This window comes from Nycticebus coucang, chromosome 10 (genome assembly GCF_027406575.1).
Source record: "Nycticebus coucang isolate mNycCou1 chromosome 10, mNycCou1.pri, whole genome shotgun sequence".
NCBI lineage: Eukaryota > Metazoa > Chordata > Mammalia > Primates > Lorisidae > Nycticebus > Nycticebus coucang.
Window position 1 is genome coordinate 37,085 of NC_069789.1, and position 25,796 is coordinate 62,880.

Below are 25,796 nucleotides of genomic sequence, written 5' to 3' on the forward strand. Positions count from 1 at the left end.
AAAAATAGATTACTTATGGAATAAATACATCAATCAGGAGTTGAGCTAATGATTTTATTTTTTTTTTGAGACAGAGTCTCACTATGTTGCCCTCAGTAGAGAGCCGTGGCGTCACAGCTCACAGCAACCCCCAACTCTTGGGCTTAAGCGATTCTCTTATCTCAGCCTCCCAAGTAGCTGGGATTACAAGCGTCCGCCACAACGCCCGGCTATTTTGGTTGTAGTTGTCATTTTTGCTTTGCAAGCACGGGCCAGGCTCGAAACGGCCACCCTCGGTGTATGTGGCTGGACCTCTAGCCTCTGAGCTACAGGCGCCAAGACAGAGCTAACAATTTTTAAAATCTTGTAATGCTTTAATAAATGTTGACACCTCTTATACTTAGCAGTATTACTGATTATTCTATAATAGCACTGTTGAGAAGTTTTACACTGGGCTCAAGGGGCCAAGGCGGTTCCCAAGACCGTGTCTTCCAATAAAAGTATGGCCAAGTCTCGCCCATCACACGCGCTGGGCTGCGAGAGGGAGGTGTAACCTAGTAGAGGAAAGTGGGGCGGGGCTGCGGGAGGGGGGGGCTATAAGGGCCGGAGCTCAGCGGGGCTGTACAGGAGCGCGGCTTTAGGGGGCGGGGCAGCGACCTAGAGGAGTGAGGGGCGGGCCCAATAACAGCTCTGCCTTATTGGGTCGCGCCGGCCTCTGTGCGCATGTGTCGTTCATTTCAAACTCCGCCGCGCGTTATTTCCTAGGTTGCTGAGGCGGAGTCCGGAAGCGGACGGTCTAAGGCGCTTAGCTTTGGCGGCCGCGGCCTCTCGCCTCTAAGGCGTTTGGCCGGTCGCTTTGCAGTCGTTTCCGCCATTCGGTCCCTGCGTCTCCTCGAGCCGTGACCAGTGAGGGCCTCCTCGGAACACTGCGCTGGCGTCGCTGGGCCGGAACATGGCGATGTCGGGCCTGGTACGCGCGGCCGGGGCGGAGGCGGGACGCTGTGATCTCTCCGGGCTGCGGTCCTCCCGGGGTTTGAACTCAAGTGCGATCGTGCAGATAGCCGGGGCTAATTTGCGGTGCTGCCCCCGAGGCGAGTCGTGTGGGGATTTCGCCCACGGCTTCCTTTTCTCAGCCCGTCTGTCCACTCGCTCCCGCTGCCGCTGCGGTCCCGGTCCTCAGCGCTCTCCTGCCGCAGCGCGTAGACGCCCAGCGGGTGTACTCCGCGCCCGGCTTTCTGGTCTGCAGAAACAGGCTGATTACGTAACAGATCTGTCTCGAAATAATTTGACTTTCTCGTTTCTCTTGTCAACATGTTGGCAGTGTACGCAATTTCCGAGGCGTAAGTCAGCGGTGACGTCCCGGGAGGCGCCCTTAGTTGGGTTGCCGGCTGGCGGCGGGGCGGGGCGGGGGTGCGGGCCTGCGGGCCTGCTGGTCTGTTGGACTTCCTGTTATTGTGGCTCTGCTTGTGGTTGCTATGGATTATAAGATCCTTGTCTGTCTCTCTCTCTCTCTTTTTTTTTTTTTATTGTTGGGGATTCATTGAGGGTACAAAGTCTCTTTTCTTATTTATCTCCCCTTCTAAGAAAATCTTGCGTCGATGATCTCTTGTTATTGGAAATTATGTGTGCATGAAGAAACGTACAAAAGGCTAGCATGGTGTGCACTTTGCATTGTGGACACCTACGTTGTTCGTATTATATTAAATTTGAAGAAGCAATAAAGCCATTCTCATTGGGAGAAGAGAAAGGGAGTAAAATTTACTAAATGCCTGTAATTCATTTTTCAAATGCCTGTCATAACCTGTTTTGAGTTCTACTATCTGACTATGTGTCATAACCCATTTAAACTACAAGGGAATAGGAATTTGGAGATGATCCCTGGCCATCCAGTACTTAAGTAGTTCTCAACTAGGGGCACTTCTGCCTCCAGGTGATATTTGGTGTGTGGCTTGCCCAGATTGAGGTGAAATTGTTAATATCAGTACTTTGAAGATAAATTGTATTTGAATATATTTTAAACTGAGAACCTAAACTGATGCTTTGCTTTCTTTCAGGATCATCTCAAAAATGGCTATAGAAGAAGATTTTGCCGACCTTCCAGGTTATTTATATACTTAAGCTTTTAAGATGATTCTTATTCCTGTCTTTACAAAGTTGATTTTTAAATGAAGAGACTATGACTAAAATAATGATTTTAATGCCCAGCAGAAAGTGATACACCAGTGATTAGGTGTGGTCATTTTACCTATTTTATACTAACAGGAGAATAGTAATGCAAGCAGAATGCAAGTAGGCAGTGAGAAAAGAAATTCATCTGGTAAAATAGTAACCGGAAGCAGTCTCAATTCTAAGTGAAAGCCCATTGAAAGAGCACTATTCAGAGTGGATGTAACAGTAAAACTAGAGAGATGTAGCTCATTCAGTGGGGCAAAAAGAAAAATACTGCACGTTATCATGCACTTGTTGGATGCTTATTTGGATTGCTTTGGTCCTTTTAGTTGTATAACCAATAAAGTCGAATTTTCTACTTAAATATTGAGTACTAATAGGATGAAAAGCATGTTTTTTAAGTGAAGATGTTATTATCAATAGCATCTTATTTACTGAGCATCTACTTTGCTAGGCCAAGCAGGGCATAGAAATAGGTTCTTTGCCTACAAGAAGCTTTTCATTCCTGTTGGAAAGATGAATACATACATTTGTGAAATAATGTAATGAACAAAAATATTACTTGTAAACATAATGAAGTAATAATTTATGTGTCATAAGGATCATCTCAAAAATGGCTATATATATAATGGCTGTGTATAATTAGGCATTACCTTGCATTGTAGGCAGACATGTAAGAAGTTAGCAAGGGATTTGTGTGTTCTTGATATTAAGGGAAAGCTTTAAAGTTGTGGTGTAACTTACATGCAGTGTGAATAGAGATTTAAAGATTTGGGGAAAGTACATTCCACACATAGAGAGTCTCTTAAACACAGGAATACATACGTGGTTTGTCAGCAGTGGGAAGACCTGATTTAAGATGGTGATAATGTTGAGTAGAAGTAGAAAACAAGACCACATGAATTGGGTGAGGGAGAAAATGGATATGTTAGTCTTTAGGCATCTATTACAGTCTTGAATAAACCATCTTAAATCCTCTTTTGGATAAGGCCTACCAGATATGAACACATATATAGATACCACATTAAAAAAAGCAAAGAAGAGTAGTTCGATGTTTATAGGTTGAGGTGCTTTGCTGCTAAGGTATTAATGAGGAGGAGGAAGAAAAGGTGAAATGGAGAAAATACTGAAAAAGCTGTAGGTCATTTTATGCACACATTTGGATGATAATTGTTGGCTGAGATGGGTCCTAAAATATTTCAGTTTTAAAATTCTATGGTGGATGACCTAATTATGTATTGTGGCCTGCAATCTTGAGTTACTTCATATATAAAACATTTCATACTCTCAAGAAAATAGGAATGTTGTAGATCAGGGTCAGTAAACTATAGCCCATAGGCTGGATAATTGTTTTGTAATTGGTTTTGTTTCAGTTTTATTGGAGCACACCTATTCGTTTACATATTATTTGTGGTTGCTTTTAAGATATAATGGTAGAGTTTAGTTGTGATAGAGACTTTATAGTTTTGTAAGCCTAAAATGTTTACTCTCTGGCCCTTTAAGGAAAAGTTTTTTAACCCCATTAGAGGTGCATGTCAGAATTTTATACTGTTTGAAATTTAGATATCCTTCAGTAGGTAAATGGTCAAATGTTGTGGTACACACATAGCATGCAACACTTCTCAACACTAAATTACTAGGAATGAACTACCGAATACATAGAGCAACTTGGATGGATCTCCAGAGAATTATGTTGCGTAAGAAAGGTCAGTGTAGAAGTTTATATACTAACAGTTCCATTTGCATACAATTTTTTTTCACATGATAGAATTTTAGAAAAGGACAACAGAATAGTAATGGACATTAGGAATAACAGGATGACAGGAGGAAGAAAGAATGGGAGTGGGAGGTGGGTGTGGTTGTTAAAAGGCCATAAAGTTATCTTCTTGGTGACAGAACTGTTCACGATCTCCACATCATATAGAACTAAATACACACAAACACATACAGAAATCAGGACATGTAGAACTGGAGAAGTTGGTGGATTTTATGTGTATCAATATCAGTGTCCTGGTCGTGATATTATGCTGTAGTTTTACATGGGGGACACTAGATGCAGTGAATAAAGGATCTCTGTATTATTTTTACAACTGCATGTGAATCTACAATCTCATTATAAGATTTAATTTTAAAATTTTATACTTCCTGTAATCTTAGCACTCTAGGAGACCAAGGTGGGTGGATTGCTTGAGTTCAAGAGTTCGAAAGTAGCCTGAGCAAGAGAGACAACCCCATCTCTACTAAAAATAGAAAGACTAGCTGGGAGTAATGGCACATACCTGTGCTCCCAGCTCCTTGGGAGGCTGAGACAAGAAGATTTCTCAAGCTCAAGAGTTTGAGGTTGCTGTGAACTATGATGCTGTGGCCCTCTACCCAGGGCGATAGCGTAAGACTCTGTCTCAAAAAAAAAGAAAGAAAAGAAATTTATACTGATTCATAAGCTGCTGTTAAGATTAATGATATTGAATCAAAAGTACATTTGAGAATTTATAGGGAAAAGTATGTTACTTGTAGATTTTAGGGGTTGTGACTGTAAAGTCACAAAACCAATCAGAGTCACTCCAGAAAGTTTGTTTTTGTTGAGATATAATAGTAATCTAAAACAGCTTTAGACATGGCTATTTGACTAAGGAATATAATTGTCAATATAGATTATTATGACATTCTACTTCTAATTATGAAGTGAAGAGTTCACTTGAAGTTACTCTTGAACTCTTAAGTACTTATTTTGTTTTCAGATAGTGAAGATATTTTTCTGCCTGGCATGATGGCTTGTGCCTGCAAGCTGAGATGGGAGGATTGCTTTAGGCTGGGGATTTGAGACCAGTCTGCATGACCTGGCAAGCCCTCCGTCTCTCCAAAGAAAAAAATAAAAACAGAAGAGAATAAAAAAACTAGCTGGGCAGGGTTATATGCACTTATATTCCCAACTATTCAGGAAGCTGAGGCAGGAGGATTATTTGAGCCCAGTTCAAGCCTGTATAGTGCTAATGAATATGCCACTGTGCTACAGCCTGGATGATAAACCTAGTCCCATCTCTTAAAAAAAGATAAAAAAAAAAAAATTTATGCTATTAAGTCATTAACATTTCATAGTAAGGAGATGTGGAATTTTCAGGTAGATGGCAACATAAATCAAAAATATCTTCTAGAAATGATAGGTTACTTTTTCTTTTCATTCTCTTCTTTTTTATTAGGGCACCTGACATTAACCCAGAGCAAGGCCACAACATACTGGAAATCTTACAAAACTGTTTTGAAGAAAAAAGTAAGGCTTTGGTTTTGAATGGGCTTTGAGGGTTGAGATGGATAAAAATCTAAATTTGTCATATTAATTCATATCAAATGGAGCAAATATGTTCTAGTATTTAAATATATGCAAAATATTTACCCTAGAATTTTGAGCTCATATGCAATCCTTCATGTACCTTCTGGTATACCTAGGATATACCAATAAAAATTATTGACAACAATTTGATAATAATTTGTCATTCCCTTTAATTCACATTATATTCCTGTAATCTGGAATATACATAATTACTATATACAGAGAAATTATTTCATTCAATAAAAATAGATGTGCAGAATTCTTGGAGTTAGTAGAGAGTTTAAAGTAATCTTTACTGAGTCACGTCCCTTTCTAAGAAGTGGTGAATTATGGCAAAAACTTTTCTAAGACAAGAGAATGGGCCAGCCAACAAAGTAAGGGCAGTGGGGAAAGAGAATCTCTTCTACACATGCTCTGAGAGAAGAACTGGCATATGCTGCTTTAGGATTTTTGTTTGTCTTACTTAGTTCCTGCTACTTTTTAGGAATGTTTGAATATTGAATTAATATCTGTGCTTGATTTAAGCCAATTGTGTTTAGAGTCAACAGGCAGTACTTCATGTGTCTCACAGAGCTACTGCTACTTTTAATTGTAACCAATAGATACTATACTGTATTTTGTTTTCAAAAATTGTATACTTTTTTTTTAGGTTTTGTCAATGACTTTAGTACAGATTCTACAAAATCAGTGCTTTATTCAACACCTAAAATAGAAAACATTTATATTCAGTCATCAAGCCAAAAGGTAAGTCATAAAGGAGAACTGGGATAGGCTTAATATATTAATGAATGTATTTATATACAATATACCTATGTACATGTTAGTTGTTTATAAGTCTTATTATTGAAAGATTTTACATTCCCATTGGCTTTTTATAAAATGTGGAGATATTTTGTGAAAATTCTGTCTTGATATTTTCTGTGTTTGGGGGCCTGGGAATTAGAATTATCAAATTGTAGCAATCATTTTTATTTTCTCCTAAAATAATACTTAAATTAGGTTTTTACTTAAAAAAAAAAGCTATTGAAGTTGCTGATCAGGTTGACAAGTTTGGTTGTTTTCTGAAAACTGAAGACATTCCATTGATATAAAGGGAAACCAATCCTTAAGAGTATTGGTTGACTTAACTATATTAAAATAGACTTTCAAATAGAGGTTTTGAAGCTAGTGATCTAAGGTAAATTATTCAAAAGCATGATACTAATTAGAAAAATCATGTAGTCTAGAAATAACATTCATTAGAAAATTATAAATGAGCATATTAAACATATATAGCCTTTTGGCTCCTATGAATAAAGACAGCCATTTCTTTTTGTAATGTGATAAAATACATTGATTTTTGAAAGTTAAATCAACTTCACTTTGTAGAATAAACTTGACTTGGTCATACAGTATTAGCTTTTTTGATTGGGTTTGTTATATTGAAGATGTTTCCATCTGTGTTGATGAGTAAGATCATCATTCTTAAAACGTTCTATGGCTTTTATACTACTATACATTCTCTTCTAAGTAGAATGTAATAAGTTGTATTTGGCCAACACTTACACTAAAACAGCTAATTTTAAAAAATGAAATGCAGAACAAGTTACGTTTTTAGATATGTGGGGAGCTGCAGAAATAATAAGGAGTAGCAGCAAATAATGCATAGCTAATTTTTCTTCCCTTCTGAGGCAAAATACCTCTGTGTGCTCTACTCAATGTCCCCTGACTTATGGAAGGTTTCCAATCTAGCTAGTAAGTATAGTCATTTTTCTAGGTGCTGTATGACTCAGAACATTCCCCCTCTGGCTTTACGTGGTTCTTTCCCTGGCCTTATGTGGTTTTCTCACAACGTGTGCTCTGATCAATATTTAATTGAATGCTTGAGGGAGATCTTTTGTACATCTCTGAGGTTCTTTCTCTATGTAGTTATCTCCTGTCTAATACTTTGCAAATTCTAACTACCATGGCCTTCCTAGATCCTCAACCTTGGCTCCTCAACTGAGAATTTACCCTCCGTGTACCATACCAGGCTATAGCTACAGCAGAAGGTTCCCTTCATGTGTTCCCCATCTCTCAAGGATCTCTCTGCTTTTTGTTTGATATCAAATTTCTCAAGATTCTTGTATATTTTGTCTGTTTTTCAAATTGTTTTAGGCAAGAGTGTACGTCTGGCTCTTAAGCAGGTGTTATGACATCTTCTCCTAAGCAGAGAGGTCTACTGCAATGACTTCCAAATGACTTTGGATCATTTAGAATAGGAAATATTCCAAACAGAATGATAAAAATATGACTTATCAAAACTCTTGAGATTTAACGAAAATAGTGTTAGAGGGCATTCATTACTTTAAATATATAAGAAATAAGGGCGAGGCATGGTGGCTCATAACTATAATTCTGGCAATTTGGGAGGCTGAGGCAGGAGGTTTCCTTGAGCCCAGCAGTTGGAGGTTTCTGAGGGCTATAATGAGGCCACTGCATGCTAGCTCAAGCAACAATCAGACTCTTGTCTCCAAAAAAAAAACAAAAAAAACCCACAAAAGAAATAAATGTTGAAAATCAAGGTTCTACTCGAGATGTTGTGCTAGCCTTATAAAGTAAGTTGTTCAATTTCCCTTTTTTCTATACTTTTAAAGTGTTTTTATGAATCAGATTATTATTTCTTAAATATTTGATGGAATTCAGTTACCTTGTTTTTGAAAAAGTTTTAACATATGAATTCATTTTTGTTTTTCTATGAAATATAGCATAAAGTGTACAGATCGTAACTGTATCTTTTGATGATTATTTATTTACAACTACTAACTAGATCAAGGTATAGACCATGAAGGATTTAGATTCTATTTAATAATAATGGTATATAATTTCAACTTTTTTTGTTCTAAATTTTTTTCTAGGGATTTGTTCATTTTATTTAAATTCTCAAATTTATTAAAGTTTGTGATAGTCTTCTATAGTTTTGTTAATGTCTTCAGTATTTATAGCAATGTCCTCTTTTTCATTCCTAAAAATAACATTGGTTATTTATGCCTCATTTTTTACTTTGATTAGTCTTGTCATGGTATCAAATTGTGTCTTTCAAAAACCAACTTTGGCTTTGTTGGTCCTCTCATATGCATATTTTTAGTTTCATTATTTCTTTTTTTTTTTTTTACTTCATTCTTTGTTGTTTGTATTTTATGTTATTAATTTTTTCTAATTCTTTTTTTCTTTTGAGTCAGAGTCTCACTTTGTTGCTCTCAGTAGAGTGCTCTGGTGTCATAGCTCACAGCAACCTCAAACTCTGGGGCTCAAGCGATTCTCTTGCCTCAGCCTCCCAAGTAGCTAGGACTACAGGCACCTGCCACAACACCTGGCTATTTTATAGACACAGGGTTTTGCTCTTACTCAGGTTGGTCTTGAACTGTTGAGCTCAGGCGATCCACCTGCCTCAGCCTCCCAAAGCACAAGGATTATAGGTGTGAGCCACCATGCCCAACCTCTAATTCTTCAGATAGATGCTTCCAAACAATACTTTATAGGTATTAGAGTTTTTCCAGGTAAGGTCTTTTTGCGCAGTAAGCTCTGCCAAAGCTTTGCACATAAGAAATGGAGTTTGCTTACTTTATTTAAAAATGAAATGGGTTAATCAGACCTAAGACTTTATGTATCTTAAAGGTTTTCTATATAAGAAATTGTATAAGATTCATAAGTCCAATTATTTCATATTTGTATGTCTTTAAGTAAAACAAGACATGCCTTGTTAGGTTTTAATTGAAACACAAATTAGCTTCATAAGATAAATTAGTAGTTTGTCTCATCTGTGTTTTGGGAAACTTGATTAAGCAGACATGATCAGTTCCTTCAAATTTTTATTATTTGTGAAACATATGGTTGGGGCTGTTTGGTAGAGATGTTTGTGATTATCACTTTAATGATTATTGGTTTTTTTCCATTTTTTTTTTTTTTTGCTACTTTTGGGATTTTATATTTCCTCTTTTCACTAATTGAATTTAGTTAACTTTCTTTTATGATCTTTCTCGTATCTATAGTTATTACTCTTTTTATTCAGCATATTGCTCATTTGTACCTTTTTTTTTAATTTGCCTTGTCAGAGGCGGTTCTCTCTCATTAGCGTTTTCAAAAAAACCATCAGTCTGCGTTGGTTTACTATTCTCTTTCCTTTTTACACATTTTTTATTTCTTCTTAATTTGTTGGAAGAATAATTTTTTAAGATCAAGGCATTATGTACATAGAAGTTCAAATAGTTCTACAAGGCATATTACAAAAAGCAATGGACTCCATTCTTCTTCTCTGGAGTCCCACTTCTTACTCTTAGCTAGTTCTTCTATTTGCCTTCATGTTTCTAAATAATGCTTATACTATTTCTTGATTCTGTTCAGTCTTAGCTGTTATCTATTGGCTTTACTATGGAAATTTAGGCTTTATTTGTCATTGCTCCTGTTCTGCCACAGCCCATATACTTCCCATTCATTGGTGCTTCATATTACAACTTTTGGTAGGATCAGTATTTAGTGTTTACAGTATTATTTAAGAGTACCTGTGGCTGGGTGCTGTGGGTAATCCCAGCTCTCTGGGAGGCCAAGGTGGTGGGTTGCTTGAGTTCGGAAGTTCAAGACCAGCCAGATCAAAAGTAAGACCCCGTGTCTCCACTAAAAATAGAAAAACTAGCTGGCTGTTGTGGACGGCGCCTGTAGTCCCAGGTATTGAGGAGGCAGAGGCAAGGAGACTGCCTGAGCCTAAAGGTTTGGGGTTGTTGTGAGCTATGATGATGCCAGGGCACTCTACTGAGGGTGACAGAGTGAGACTCTATCTCAGAAAAAAAAAGACTGTCTCAATAATCACAGCAATTTAGAATACCAATAGTTAACTTTTCTTTATGCATAGCTCTTAGTTTTCTCTTGACTTGGTTTTTCCATTTGTTGACATTCTGTGTTCCTATGACTGATTCATCACTAATTTCTGTGATAAAAGTAGGAATATCTTCTCAGTACATGTAGATACATTAAGTAATTTATCATTTTCAGGTTTTTTTGGGGAGGATACATTCTCTAGATCTTGCTACTCATTTCACCCTTTTTATTTTTAATTTTTCGCTCCTGTATACTTTTAGGCTTGTCACATAGGTGATGCATTACGTTCTTTCTTTTTCCCAGCGCATCCATTTGCTTTTCTTCTAAATTGCATTTCATAATTTTTAGATCCTAACTCTTCCTTTTTTTTGCTTTGCTGCTTCTTTTTTGATGGGGCTCATCCTTTAGAAGCATACTGAGAATTTAAGATCTTAAATGTTTGAAAATACCATCATTTTATGCTCATGATAATAATTTGGATGGGTAGAGAATTCTAGGTTAGAAATTATTTTTCCTTACACTTTTTAAGACATGGCTTTATTTTCTTTTAGCTTCTCCTGTTGCTGAGAATACCATTTTGATTCCTTGATCCTTTATGATTGACTATTTTTTCCTTCTTTGCAAGCTTTTAAGATCTTGTCATCTGTATTTAATGATCTGAAATTATGTTATGATAAAATAAAATTGATGTTAGGTTTCTCTAATCCTGTTCATTAAGTTTTCTTCTTACTATTAAGTACCTTCTTGGCTTTGCTCATTGCCTTTTACTTTAGAGCCTTTTATGAAACATTGAGTGATCCTAAGCATCTCCTCCTGTTTAAGAGAGGGAATCTAAAATGGATGGGAAACTATATCCATAGTAAAATTAGTAGATTGGTGGATTTCATACTGGACCATTTTATCTTCCAATGTGTAGATCTAATCTGTTTGGATATCCAGGTGTTATTATCTTCAGTTTTTTTTTCTCTTGGACTAGTGAGTTTTTCTAATGAAAAATCTTTCCTGCTTAGGGGTCTGTTTCTAACTGTGAATGTTCTCAACCAGGTGAAACAAAGGGGAAGGTGCAGCTTGAATGCTCTTATTTAATGTCTGTTTCTAGTGTATTACCCTTACCTTCAACTGTGTCTCCTGCGAGTTCCCAGTCTCCCTGATTTAAAAACTCCAGATAGTAAACATCAAATCTTCTGAGAGAGTTGGAGTAGCACTTTTGTTTCACTACTTTCTACATACACTTTTAACAACCCTCTGTTGTAGGCCCCAATGGTACCCTCTCTTTTAAATGTGTTTTATATCCTTAGTTACTGATCATTTTATGGGTTTCTCCATAAATATGATTCTATCTGCCTTTGAGTTTTCTCCATTGCTAGGATGTTTCTGTTCTTTCTGGGCTGAGACTAGTTGCTGCTTGTCTTCTTTCCAGTATGAAAAGGTTTGTGGATGTATCCACTCCCTTCTGTCTTTGACATTCTGGGTTTACGCTTTTAAAAAACTCTCGATGAAGGTTTTTTTTGAGACAGAGTCTGACTTTGTCACCCTGGGTAGAGTGCCATAGTGTTGTCATAGCTCACAGCAACCTCAAACTCGTGGGCTCAAGTGATCCTCTTTGCCTCAGCCTCCTGGATAGTTAGGACTATAGGTGCCTGCCTCAACACCTGGCTAGTTTTTCTATTTCTAGTAGACACAAGGTCTTGCCGTTGATTAGGCTGGTCTCGAACTCCTAAGCTCGCCTAGTCTACCTGCCTTGGCCTCATGGAGTGCGAGGATTAGAGGCATGAGTCATTGTACCTGGCTCTTGATGAAGTTTTAAGAGGAAGCAGAAATTAACTGAAAGCTTGCCTTTGTTTTTTTCTGTAATTGAATTCCATAGTGTATCCTCTAAATAGCAGTGTAGTGGATTTGTTCTTTATTTATTCCCCCGTTGGTAGAGTTTTAGGTTGTTCCTATCTAGTCATTATTACATTGATGCAGTAAACATCTTTGTTCGTGCCTCTTTGTGTATATTTTACAAAATAAATTTCTTTAGAATATGTACATTTGAAATGAAATTTTTAAATATTAAACTGATGGCTTAAAATATTTCAAATTGACAAAAAGTATATAATTTTTAAAATAATATAAATGAACATTCATATACCCATTACTTGGTATAAGAAATACAAATACCTTTGAAGCATTGATGTTTCTTTTTCTAATCCTATTCTGCTTTCTGTTTTTTTCACAGAGGTAACCACTCTCTGGAATTTCATGTTCATCATTCTTTCTTTAACAGTGAAATGCAGTAACATGAGAATAGTCTTTTTCCCCAGGAAAGCCTTTTGAAACCCAGCCCATTTTTATTGGAGGCTCATCCCGTAGGCAACCTCTGCCCACCAAAATTCTACACTCTCTGAAGGAAAGAACGCAGGTGTTCATTATAAATCACACTGTTACACAGTCTAGGCAGGCTAGTATAGCAGGCACAATCTTATCAGTTGATGATGGAGAGGATGTCTTAAAAGCCAAGTCTCCAGATGCCAACCAAAGGCTAGCCCTGTAATTGTCCCTTAAAACGATCAGGCCTCCCATGTTGTCTACTCTTCTCCATAAAGTGTACCTCTGTGTGCCGTATTGCTTTACATGTCCTTGTATATATTTTGAACTTTACGTAAGGACTGCATGCGTACTTCTGCATATTGATCTTGTTGGCTAAAATAATCATTTATTCATGTTATAGTTTCACTGCTGTATATGTAATATGATATAGCTATACTGTAATTTATTTATTCTCTCTCCTGTTAATGTACTTTTTTGTTCTTCAGAGCAACATTGTTGAAAAAACAGGAAATTTTAACTAGATAATGTCAAATTGTTTTGTAATATAGTTACTTCAGTATACAACTCTATAAGCTGGTTTGTTGTTTTAAAATACTTGGGGTTTTCCCCATTTTAAACACAAATAGTGTTAATGAGAATTGGTAATTTAATAAAAGTTGTATTTCTAGTATGCTCAGTGCCAGAAATCCCAGCCCAAGTCATTTCCAGTTTCTTCAAGGAAGAAAGAAGCTTCTCTGCAATTCATTGTAGAACCAAGTGAAGCTGCCAGCAGATCAGGTTGGTGGCATCATCATGGGTGTTACTTGCCTGACTCTTAAAAAAGTTAGAAATGGCAAAGGTAGCATCTGTATTAGTCTCTGACAAAATCAGCATGAGCCTAGGCACAATTGTGAAATGGATGCCTAGCACTCTGGGAGGCCAAGGTGGGTGGATTGCTTGAGCTCATGAGTTTAAGACCAGTCTGAACAAAAGAGAGACCCCCTCTGTACTAAAAATAGAAAAACTGAGGCAAAAGGATCGCTTGAGCCCAAGTTGGAGGTTGCTGTGAGCTGTGACGCCACGGCACTGTACCCAGGGCGACAACTTGAGACTCTGTCTCAAAAAAACAAAACAGAAAAAAAAATTTTGAACTGGATGAATTTGTTTTTGGTTCCCTCTCAATTCCATGGCTAGTGTTCTTTTTCTTTTTTCTTTTACTCCATAGTTACATGCGTTGGCTACTTTTTAAAGTTTTCTTTATTTTCATTTAAAAAGACTACCGCTCCATTTGAGGTTAATGGAGTCAAAGATTCAAAAGAAATATTTAATTTATTACTCTCATGATTCTACTGAGGTAACCTTTGAATCCTTCCGTGCTTTTTCACTGGTACTCATACATGCAAACTTACGTAAGCATGTGTGTGGGTATGTGTTGGTGTCTATGTATGCTTTCAGAAGAGGCTATTATAATTTTCTTCCACACCAACAGTTGTAGGAGAGTACCTTTTAACTGATAGACTACGACTGTTCTATTTTTTTGCCAGTTCATTGTTATTAGGTCATGTCATTGTTATTTTAGTGTCCATTTCCATAATTACCACTGAGTTTGTGCACCTTTTTGTTTATTGGCTATTGGATTTTATTATTTATTTATAGACAAAGTCTTAATTGTTACTTTCAGTAGAATGCATGGTGTCATGGCTCACAGCAACTTCAAATTCTTGGGCTTTGAGGCATCAGCCTTTTGAGTAGCTGGGACTACGGTACTTGCCACCACGCCTGGTTAGATTTTCTGTTTTTAGTAAATTCAAGGGATCCTCTTGCCTCAGCCTCCTAGAGTGCTGGGATTACAGGCCTGAGCCATTGTGCCTGGCTTTACATTTCATTTTCATTATTAAGTATCTGACTTTTATAGCTATAAATTTTCTGTTTTATTTAAAACATCTGGCTCACCCTAGTGGTATATGTAATTACTTCGATTTTATCTTAATATCTTATTTATTTATCTATTTATTATAGATTTAAGTCTTTAATCCATCTGGAATGTGTTTTGATATGTAATGTGACATAATTTTCCAAGTTTAATTTTTTTAGATGGTCAGTTGTGTTGGGTCCATTTGTTAAATAATCCATTCTCTTTTGAATATACTTATTTATCATATATTAAATATATCATTCAGTATACTTTTAAATTTTGATCTATGTCAACACAGCATTTATTACTGATGGTAGCTTTATGGTATGTTCTGATATAAAGATAAATATCCCCACTATTCTATTTCCATTCTCAAGGCTTTTTTCTAGGGTACTTTCAGTTTTATCCATTTCCCAATAAACTTTTTGGAACTCTAACTAGAATTGCATTTACTTCATATAGCAATTTTGCGAAAATTCACATTTTAAAGCTACTTAGGTTTTCTATAAAAGAAATTATGTGTAATGTACTTATTTCTTATAAAAATGTTAGTCTGAAGGACACTATCAAGAATATGAAAGGATAACCCAAGAGTAGGAGGAAATATTTGCAAATTATTTGTCTGGTAAGAGATTTATATCCGGGATATATAAAGAACTCTTACAATTCAATAATAACAAATAATTAAAATAATTAAAAAATGGGCAAGGGACTTGAATAGACATTTCTCTAAAGAAGGTACATAGTTGGCCAATGAACATATGAAAAGATGCTCAAAATCTTTAGTTATTAGAGAAATGCAAATCAAGGCCCCAGGGAGATAGCACTTTACACCCACTAAGATAGCTATGATTTTTTTTTGAAACAGAGTCTCACTATGTCATCCTTGGCCCCAGTAGAGTGCAGTGGCATCACAGCTCACAGCAACTCTTGGGCTTAAGTGATTCTCTTGCCTCAGCCTCCCAAGTAGCTGGGACTATAGGTGCTTGCCAAAATGCCTGGCTATTTTTTGTTGCAGTTGTCATTGTTGTTTAGCTGGCCTGGGCTGGGTTTGAACACACCAGCTTTGGTGTTTGCAGCTGGTGTCATAACCACTGTGCTACCGGTGCCGAGTCCAGATAGCTATAATTTTATAAGAAAGAAAGGAAAATAAAAAATGTTGACGTAGATAAATTAAAACTCTCATGCATTTATGATGTGAGTGTAAAAGGGTGCTGCCAGTGTGGAAAATAATTTTGTAGTTCCTCAAAAAGTTAAGCATAGAATTATATGACTCAGTAGTTCCACTTCTAGGTATATGCCCCAAATAATTGAAAGCAGAAATTCAAGCAGACACTTGAACACAAGTGTTCACAGCAGCATTGTTCGCAATATACAAGAAAAGGTGGAGACAACCCAAGTGTTTGTCAACTAATGAATGGGTAAACAGCATGTGTTATATACATAGAATATTATTCAGCCGTAAAAAGGAATGAAGTTCTTTCTTTTAGAGACAGGGTCTCATTCTATTACCCAGTGTCCTAACTCACTGCAGCCTTAAGCTCCTGGGCTCAAGTGATCCTGCACAAGTGGTTTCACTTTTATTGGGAGTAGAGAGTATGTACATTCAGAGACAGGAAGTAGGATAACAGGTTATTGGGGCTCCGGCAAGAGGTGGTAGTTAGTTAATGGAATCCCAGAGTTTCTTTTGGGATAATGACAAGTTCTGGAAAAAGATAATGGTGATGGTTGCACAGTGTTGATGCCACTAAATTGTGTTCAATCTAATCATTTCAGTCTATCCTATTGCCTTTGCTAGAATCCCTGAGTCAATATTGTCTCATATGGTGAGAGTAGGCATTCATGTCTGTTTTATGATTTAAACTGAAATTATATTAGTGATATACCATTTTAAATAATTGTGGATTCTTTGTGGGTAAATTTAATCTGTGCCTTTAATTTATTGCATTTTAGTATTATGTTAAGAGTGAAGGGATGAAAATCCCAGCCTTGATCTTGCTTTTATAAAACATTTGGTTTCATTATTAAGTATAAGGTAAGCTGTAGGCATTTTGCAGATGCTTTTTATAAGGTTAGGAAAATTTTCTATTCCTAGTATACTTAGAATTTGTAATCATGGATAATGTGGATTTTGTTAAATGTGTATTTAGGGTAAATTGATATGATCATATGACTTTTCTTTACGCTGGTGATATGTTGGCTTCTACTGATAGATTTTTTAATCAACCTTGCATAAAATTTTCACTTGGTCATGGTATATTATTGATTTGGTATCTTTCTTCTTTTCAAGTGTCTCCATTTATTGATACAACTGTCTTTGTCAGCACTGCTATAGCTACATCTCACAGGCTGTGTTTCTGTTTATTTAATTAATTTCTATGTGTTAAATATCCTTTGAGACTACTTCTTTAACCTACTGAATATTTAGAAGTGTGTTAATTTTCAAGTGTGTAGTAATGTTTATATTATTTTCTCCTTATTTTCTAATGCTGAATGCTTTTTAATTTTTTGAGACAAGGTCTTGCTTTGTTGCATGGGCTAGAATGTAATAGCATCATCATAGCTCATTGCAACCTTAAACTCCTCAGCTCAAGCAATCCTCCTGGCTAGCCTCTTAAGTAGCTGGGACTGTAGGTGTGTGCCACCATGCCCAGCCAGTTTTTTTTTTAGTTTTTGTAGTTTTTTAGTTTTGCTACATTGTATAGGCTGTTTTGAACTCCTAGTTTCAAACTGTCCTAGGCTAAAGTGCTAGGATTGCAGACTTAAGCCACTGGGTCCAGCCCAATTCCTTTATTTTTAAGTAATGTATTTATTTATGAAAAAAGCAATGCATAGTACAACTTCTTATTAATTTCAAAAGACAGAATCACTCTGTGTATTTCTCTCTGAAGTTCTAAACATTTTTTGTCAATTTCTTCATTTTTTTCTCTCAATTTTTGTACTTTTAAAAAATTTATTTATTTATTTATTTATTTATTTATTTTTTTAGAGACAGAGTCTCACTTTATTGCCCTCGGTAGAGTGCTGGGGCATCACAGCTCACAGCAACCTCCAACTCCTGAGCTTAGATGATTCTCTTCCCTCACTTTAGGTGATCTCTTTTGTCCCGAGTAGCTGGGAGTACAAGTGTCCGCCATAACACCTGGCTATTTTTTGTCGCAGTTTGGCCGGGGCCGGGTTTGAACCTGCCACCCTCGGTATATGGGGCCAGCATCCTATCCACTGAGGCACAGGCACCACCCTGTACTTTTCTTTTAATTTAAAAATATTAAGGGCAAAAATGTTTTTGTTATATATATACAATGTATAAAGCTGATGTTAGTGCTTTCATTATGCCTGCCAACAGGACAGTGTTCATTATACATAATAAGTAGGTAAGTTTTTAATCCCTTGCCTTCCTCCCAGCCTTATCCACTTCTTAGCTTACAGTGTCCTTTCTGTCTTTTTTGTGCTTGTCTGTGGCAATCACTTAGCTCCCACCTGTTAGTGAGAACATGTGATGTTTGTTTTTCTGTTCCAAGGATAATGTTCTTCATTTCCTTCCAAGTTGCTATGAATGACAGTATTTCATTCCTTTTTATGGTTAAGTAGTACTCCATGATATATGGATAGCATTTTGTTTATCCACTTATTAACTGATGAGGACTTAGGTTGATTCCATATCTTTGCAGTTGTGAATTGTGCTGTGATAAATATTCAAGTGTAGGTGGCTTTTTGATAAATTGATTTCTTTTAAGTAACCCAGTGGTGGGATTGCTAGGTCAAATGGTAAGTCTGCTTTTACTTCAGAATCTCATAATGTTTTCCGTAGAGGTTGTATTAGTCTGCAGTCCCACCAACAGTGTGTAAGTGTACCTTTTCTCTGTATCCATGCCAGCATCTTTTGTTTTTTGACTTTCTGGTGGCCATTCAGTGTGCCTGCCACCAGGATGCTGTTCATTGTACCCTGTAGGTAAGGTAGGTAAGTTTTTAATCCCTCACCTTCCTCCCACCCTACCCCCTTTTTAGCTTACCATGGGGCGAGGTGGTATCTCATTGTGGTTTTAATTTACATTTTCCTGTTGTTAAGTGATGTTGAGATTTTTGTATATGTTGGCCATTTGGCTGTCTTCTTTTGAAAACCTTCTGTTCATGTCTTTTGCCTACTTTTTGATGGGGTTTGTTTATTCTTTGCTCTTTTCAGTTCTTTGTAGATTCTGTTTTGTTTTGTTTTGTTTTGAGACAGAGTCTCACTCTGTTATGCTGTGTATAGTGCCCTGGCATAGCTCATGGCAACCTTAAATTCCTGAGCTCAAGCAGTCCTTCTTGCATCAGCCTCCCTATTTCCTACCAGCACTTGCCACAATGCCCAGCTATCTTTTTTTTTTTTTAGAGACCGAGTCTCACTTTGTCACCCTCGGAAGAGTGCTGTGGTGTCAGAGCTCACAGCAACCTCCAACTTCTGGGCTTAGTCAATTCTCTTGTCTCAGCCTCCCGAGTAGCTGGGACTATAGGCGCCCACCACAGCACCTGGCTCGCATTTCTTTGAGAGTTTCTGTCTTTTTCATTTGTTTCAAGAGAATTTGTAACTGGTAGAGCATTTTAATGATGTCTGTTTTAAGATTGTTGTTAAATAACTTTCACATCTGATTTATCCTGTCCTTTTGTTTCTTTTGATGATATCTTCTTTTTCACACATGTAAGTTTTTTGGTTTTAGGTATTGTTACTGGAATTTCTTTCTGCAGTATGTACTTGGTCTAGGGGGTTCAAAGAATGAACCCATGGACCACAGATCAGTGGTAAGATAGGATCTATTAGAAGGAATACAGAAGGAATAAAAAGCACCAGAGCTATTGGCAAAGGGGAAGACCCAAGGTGGGAAGTCTCCTTGTGGATCCTTTGGTCTAGGGATATAAGATGTTGAGAATTACATTTGGCCTGGACTTGGTAGACTAGAGACACTTTTTCAATGTTTCTGAACAAATGAATGAATGTAGTCCCTCCAGGGCATTTCCTTCTTGAAATTGCCTAGGCCTAGGAAACTGGGGTTCCCTTGTCCGGCTCTGAATGGGGCAACACTGTATCAGTATGATGATTCTGATTCTATCCTTGGTATTTTCATTATTTATATTAAGAGATTCTTGATCATAATTAAATCTTTTGTTCTAGTATATATTTGCCCTATTTTGATTCTTTCCTACTTTTATGGGTTTTATTTCCAATGATAGTTAAATGTTCAGAGTCCTACTAATAGTATTTTGGTCTGCTTAATTTCCTGATGCTGCTGGGATTCTAGCCCACTTTCAGTTGGTGCCATCTGGGGTGGGGTGGAGTTGAAGTTACCTGATGTCCTTGTTCACCTATGTGGGATTTTAGTCAGAAGGTACTGAGCCTGGGTTTCCTTATATCATTGGGTGAAAGACAGATACTGTTCTTGCCTCAGATTAGACTGCTGCTTGTGAAGTAAGGGACTATATGGCCCGGGGTATAGACTACCAGTGGATTGAACTTTGGGCTGTGAAGCAGGGCTTGGAAAGGTCAAGCTGCCTGTTGGGTCGCACTATTTGCCATCCCTGATGGCTGGAGCTGAGACTGGGTTGGTCTGAGCTCCTTTGCTGCTATTGTCCCATAGTGCAGCTTAGGGCTTTGCTGCTGTGCCACTACAGACAGAATGGCATGTACTGTGGCTCACATTGTAGAAGGGGGTTGGGTTTCCCCACTGTAGAAGGGTTGGTTGGGGTTCCCTTGTTCAGAGAATTCAGACTTGCCCTGCCTCCCTTTTCCAGGTTGCAAGCTTCTCCAGTGCCCAGTCCAGGGGTATATGGCAGACAAATAGAAAATCCAAGGGACTGACACATTGTGTGTTGTATCTCAAGTCTTTTCAAGCTAGTCCTCCTCCTTCCTTACAGGTTTCAAAGTCTTAGTGTTGATTAATAGATAGTTTTCAAAAAATTGGTTGTATTTAGTGGAAGAAGCTGGGAAATGGCATCTCATTCTAAAACCAGAATTGCTTTGTCATTGTATTTTAAATTTGTGCTTTGATTTTTTTTAAGTTTAGGAATCACTATGAATACTACCCAGACATTTTTTTTCTTTGATGCTGAAGGTTGAGCATTAAGAGAACATATATACACATAGGGTGCCAAAAATATTTATGCACATTTTAAGAAAGGAAAACCTGAATTAAAATTGTAATGTTTATTATATACTGATAACTAAAGATGAATACAAATAACGTTGAGTACTTCTTGCAGTTGCAGAAGTCAAATGTGACTTGAGTATTACAAATTTAAATACAGTTTTTTCATTCCTCAAAATGTATACATTTTTTGGCACCCTCTGTATATCTTTTTTTCCCATTACATATTCATAGATGTACACATATACATGCATACAGTACCTATGAGGTCAGACAGTAAGGTCACAAGCTCATCCTAGAAAAAGTGCTACGTGCTTCATTGCTGAATATCAATACGGTAACCAGATAGCCATGGGAAATACACACATACACATATGTATCATTATATCTCTATATATCTGTTACATATCTGTATTCGTGTATGAATATGTGATCATGTAGCTGCCCTAGATTATTAAGTGTTTATATATTGTAATCCATATATCTTTGATTTTTAAACTTAATAACTTGTGAATTTTCTCAAAACTATTTCTAATTAAGTCATTGCTTTATTTTATAAGGTACATTTGATTCTGATGTTATTTTTGTAACTGACAAGTGTCTTTATATAATTTTCTTCTAGTTCAAGGCCAAGAAGTTTGTCAGAAAGATCTGGCAACTGATGGTGGTTCTGAAAACACACCAGGCTCTAAAAGTATGTCAGATAGAAAACCAAAGGATTCTCAAAGGGAACCAGATGAAGAGTTTTATTTATCTATTGGCTCGCCATCTGCCCTTCTGGATGCAGAAACATCTGTTTTGCAAAATGCTATTCCATCTATTGCCCCAAATAAAGAGACTTATACTTTTGAAAATTCAGTAAATACACTATCTTCAAGTGCAGAGATTTCTCTTAAAACCAAAAAAAGGTAATTTTTTTAATCATACTTAAAAAATTTTACCTTTCCAAAGTGATAATTCAGTCTTTTTACATAGTTTTGTAGTAAAGATTAAGGATTATTAACATGTTATAAGAGAAACAATTTACATTTAGTAGATATGCAGTCTCTAATAAAGAAGGCCGTAATGTATACTTCAGAGAAGTTTGGAGGTTAACTTTTCTGTAGCCTGTGGAAAAATGTGTTTTCTTTCTTTCTCCTAAAAGAAACAATTTGTATTTCCTATATTATTATTTGTAACTGCAAGTATAGGTATGAATTAGGTCATTTCTAGGGCAAGAAAGTGTAAGTATTACTGGGAATGCATTGTGGTAAACTCAGTTCCATTTCCTGGGACTTTACCTTTGGCTTTCGGGAAGCAAAGTTGATCATTAAGCTTCTTTGCTATTGGAGACCTTTGTAATGAGTCTAATTTGTGTCTACAGTCTTGTATGATCTCCAAAGACAAGGAGTTAAGTATTGTCTAAGACTTTGCTATTCACAATTTGGTCTGCCACAGTGGTATAAATAAGCTGCAAACCAGTGCTTAGCTGTGCATTTTCTTGGTACATAATTTAACCATTCATTTCTCTTGTTTTTCTATTGACAAACACAAAATTTAATTTTGCTGAGCAATTTACCTTTGCTGATTTAGAATTTACAAATCAGCATTTACCAATTTTAAATAAGGGCTTAGTGCAAAATTTCTAAGTGGTCTTATAGTCTTTGTAAGGGAGTTCAGGAAGACTTACAACAGCAAACCCTTGGGGATCATTCAGCTTGTCCTCCTTTTAACCGTTCAGGTTAAACTTTGAAGATAAAGTTATTTTGAAGGAAGTAGAAGTAGAGAGTAAAGTAGAACAGTATAACATATCAGAAAGACAACAAGAAAGGAAACCAGCAGAAACATCTCAAAAAAGAATACAAGATCCCGAACATGGAATTCAAGCACAGGCTAAAAAGAAGTTTTCAACATTGTTTTTAGAAACTATAAACCGAAAAAGTGAATGCAGGTGAGTTATTAAGAATGTCCTTTGAGGCATTTTTTTCTTTTACATTCTATGAACCATATCTAAGGATTCCTTATGTTATTTAACTTAGAAATAAATCTTTTTTTTTTTTTTTTTTTGGCCAGGGCTGGGTTTGAACCCACCACCTCTGGCATATGGGACCGGCGCCCTACCCCTTTGAGCCACAGGCGCCGCCCAGAAATAAATCTTTTAATTGACACAGATTTTAATTGAAATCTTGCCTGGACTATAAGGAGAAGTAGTTTCTTACCAGTAAATCACCTCCAAAGCCATCCTTTAGTAGGTACTAAATTAGAGGTGAAAGCAAATGAGTTTATTTAGTTCTCATTGCTTCTGCTCATCAACACTTTGCCGTTTTCCGTATATGATATCAAAGAATGAAGGCAATGCACTATTTAGAAACAGAATCATATTAGAGTGCTTGTGTCACCGTCACAGGTTTTAAATCTTTTTTTTTCCATTTCTTCTAATTGTGCCAGTAAAAGGATAGTCCTAAAATAAATGTTAATGTGTTCTTGCCTACCTAAAAACTTCCATTGGTCTATCCAGTGATTTTTAGCCCTGATTACAGTAACGTTCTGTTTCAGTTCCATTGTTAGGCATTTGGCAACTGCTGCACCTCATTTGTCACCTCCAAATGATATAAAGTTGATAGAGGATGAATTTGTAATTGATGAATCGGATAGAAGTTTTGCCATTCAATCTTGGATTACAATACCAAGAAAAGCTGGGTCTGTGAAACAAGGCACAGTATCCCCTGCTGAGAGCACTGCACTCCTTCAAGGTAAAGAGTCAAGAGAAAAACATTCCCGTGTATCACCTAAGACTTTGGCAAGTGACGAAGCTTCCTGTAAAGCTCAACCACTAGAGAAATCTCAGCCCTCTGGTCAAGAAAGACTGGGTACAAGTTGTATGGAAAATGATTCTAGAGCTACAAAACGTGAAATATATTCTCAAGGTACAAAATCGTCTGGAAGCAAAAAAGCTATAAAACAGAAACAGACAAGAAAACTTAAGGTCAATATAGTCAAAGAACAGCTTGATATGGAACAATCTAATGATGAAAATTTAAATACATCACATATTGCTCAAAACAAGTTTCAAAGAAATTCACTTAAAAGTATGGAAGAGTGTGAAAAGATGAGAAATGATCATACTTCCAAAAAACAGATGTCACTTGTGGGTAAGGGTTTATATTAAATATGTATAACTATGAACATTATTCTACCATTTTATGTTTTTCAGTATCCCTGCCTAGCTTTGAAAAGTAGGCAAAGTAAACCTAAATCAACAAGGAGCCTCAAAAGCCTACAGGCTCTTTTCTAGACTCTTTTTGTTTTGTATATAATTCAGTTGTAACTCACTAAGTTATTGTTTAGCTTCTAAGATGGCCACATAGACACAGGGAGAAGTAAAAGGGAAAGACTAGTTACTGTAGTTGTTAAATGCCAGGTGCTATATTAGGCACTGAAATCACAAAAATTACTTAAGACACAGTTTCCTCTGTTAACAAATCATTTTGGTAGGTCTGTAAACCAACAGATAAATATAGATATATAGTATGAAAATAGAAGAGAGAGAGAATAGAGAGAGCAATTATCTTACCAGTGCCTTAGTATATCTTTGTATCTTGGGTGGCCATATAATTCCTCATCCAAATCAGAACCCTCTTGAGAATGAGTCAGGGCATTAACCCTTTGACTGCAGAGTGCTCAGAAATGGAATGTGCCATTTGAGACAACACTATTGCTGTCGTAAAGGTCACCACACACTTAATGGATTAAAATAACACGCTTTTATTATCTTATAGTTCTGTGGGGCAGAAGTTGCACTGGCCTGGCCTCAGGGTGTTGGTGGGGCTTTATTCCTGTCTGGTGGCTCTAGGAGAGAATCTGTTTCCTTGCCTTTTCCGGCCTCTTGAAGCTGCGGGTATTCCTCTACTCCTGTCCACCTTCCTCTGCCTGAAAAACCAGCAATGCCAGGCTCCTCATGTTTTGAATTTCTCTTGCCTTTTTTGTGGTCTCCTTTCTAACCATAGTTTTAAAGGACAAATGGATCTATCTGGACAACCCAAGATAATCTTTCTATTTCACAGTTTATATCTTAATTACATTTTCAATCTCCTCTTCTAAAAATTAGATTGGAGGGCGGCGCCTATGGCTCAGTGAGTAGGGCGCTGGCCCCATATGCCGGGGGTGGGGGGTTCAAACCCAGCCCTGGCCAAACTGCAACAACAAAAAAATAGCTGGGCGTTGTGGCAGGCACCTGTAGTCCCAGCCGCTCGGGAGGCTGAGGCAAGAGAATCACATAAGCCCAAGAGCTGGAGGTTGCTGTGAACTGTGTGACGCCACGGCACTCTACCGAGGGCAGTAAAGTGAGACTGTCTCTACAAAAAAAAAAAAAAAATTAGATTGGAAAAGTCATCAATTAAAACAGAAAAGCATTAATTGCCAATTTTTTTTTTGGACATTGGTAAGTAGGAATTAACCCTATTTTCTTTTTTAGAATATACTTAATTTTTTGGCTGAGGAGCATGTGCATTATCAAGCAGTGTGAAAAGTTTGCATTTAATAGAAAGTTGGTGCTCACTTTGGCAGCACATATAATTATCAGAAAGTTAGAGATCTTGTTGAGAAAATGTGATGTTTTAAATAGTAGAAAGGAAAAGACCACGGATAAATCTAAGGATTTCCTATGGCTGAGAGTGTTTTTGTTTTTTTATGTTTTCCTAAAAACTGTTCAGTAGATTGTGAATTGTTTTTATGGTTTTCATTATCTTAGAAAGCAAAAAAAGTAGCAGCAGAAAAGGTAAGGAAGAATCTAAAAAGAAGCGTTTTTCCACTGAGTCCAAGAACAAAGTTGTACCTGAAGAAGTGACCTTAACTGTCACAAGAAGTCGAAGAATTTCCAGGTGTCCGTCTGATTGGTGGGTGGTGAAGTCAGAGCAGCGTAAGTACTTTTATTAAATAATGTTTGTTCTCCCCCCAAAATCATTCTGTAAGGGGCTTTATGTATGTTTAATTTATAATTCATTATCCACAGAGAATCTCATGAGAACCAAGTTGAATTGGGTCATCAAAAGAAATATTGCATCAGTTATAAAGAAATTCCTTGAGGTTTTAAAATATATACAGTATTCTAAGAATAGGGGTATAGCTAAGGAAAAACAAAGCCAAAATTTGAAAGTCTTTGCTCTTATGGAGCGTACATTTC

General features: G+C 36.9%; 1 protein-coding gene across 2 annotated transcripts in view; it reads left to right on the plus strand.

The window, feature by feature from the left end:
• Window positions 1–730: 730 nt before the first annotated feature.
• Window positions 731–25,796, plus strand: part of CENPC (centromere protein C) — a 57,325-nt gene continuing 32,259 nt past the window's right edge. For both annotated transcript variants that reach the window (XM_053607664.1, XM_053607665.1), the window contains exons 1-9: window positions 731–949; window positions 2,034–2,080; window positions 5,346–5,416; window positions 6,126–6,220; window positions 13,291–13,399; window positions 21,258–21,543; window positions 22,356–22,565; window positions 23,171–23,766; window positions 25,365–25,532. In XM_053607664.1, the coding sequence (XP_053463639.1) occupies window positions 932–949; window positions 2,034–2,080; window positions 5,346–5,416; window positions 6,126–6,220; window positions 13,291–13,399; window positions 21,258–21,543; window positions 22,356–22,565; window positions 23,171–23,766; window positions 25,365–25,532 (1,600 nt within the window). In that variant the 5' untranslated portion in view covers window positions 731–931. The remainder of the gene's footprint in view (window positions 950–2,033; window positions 2,081–5,345; window positions 5,417–6,125; window positions 6,221–13,290; window positions 13,400–21,257; window positions 21,544–22,355; window positions 22,566–23,170; window positions 23,767–25,364; window positions 25,533–25,796) is intronic.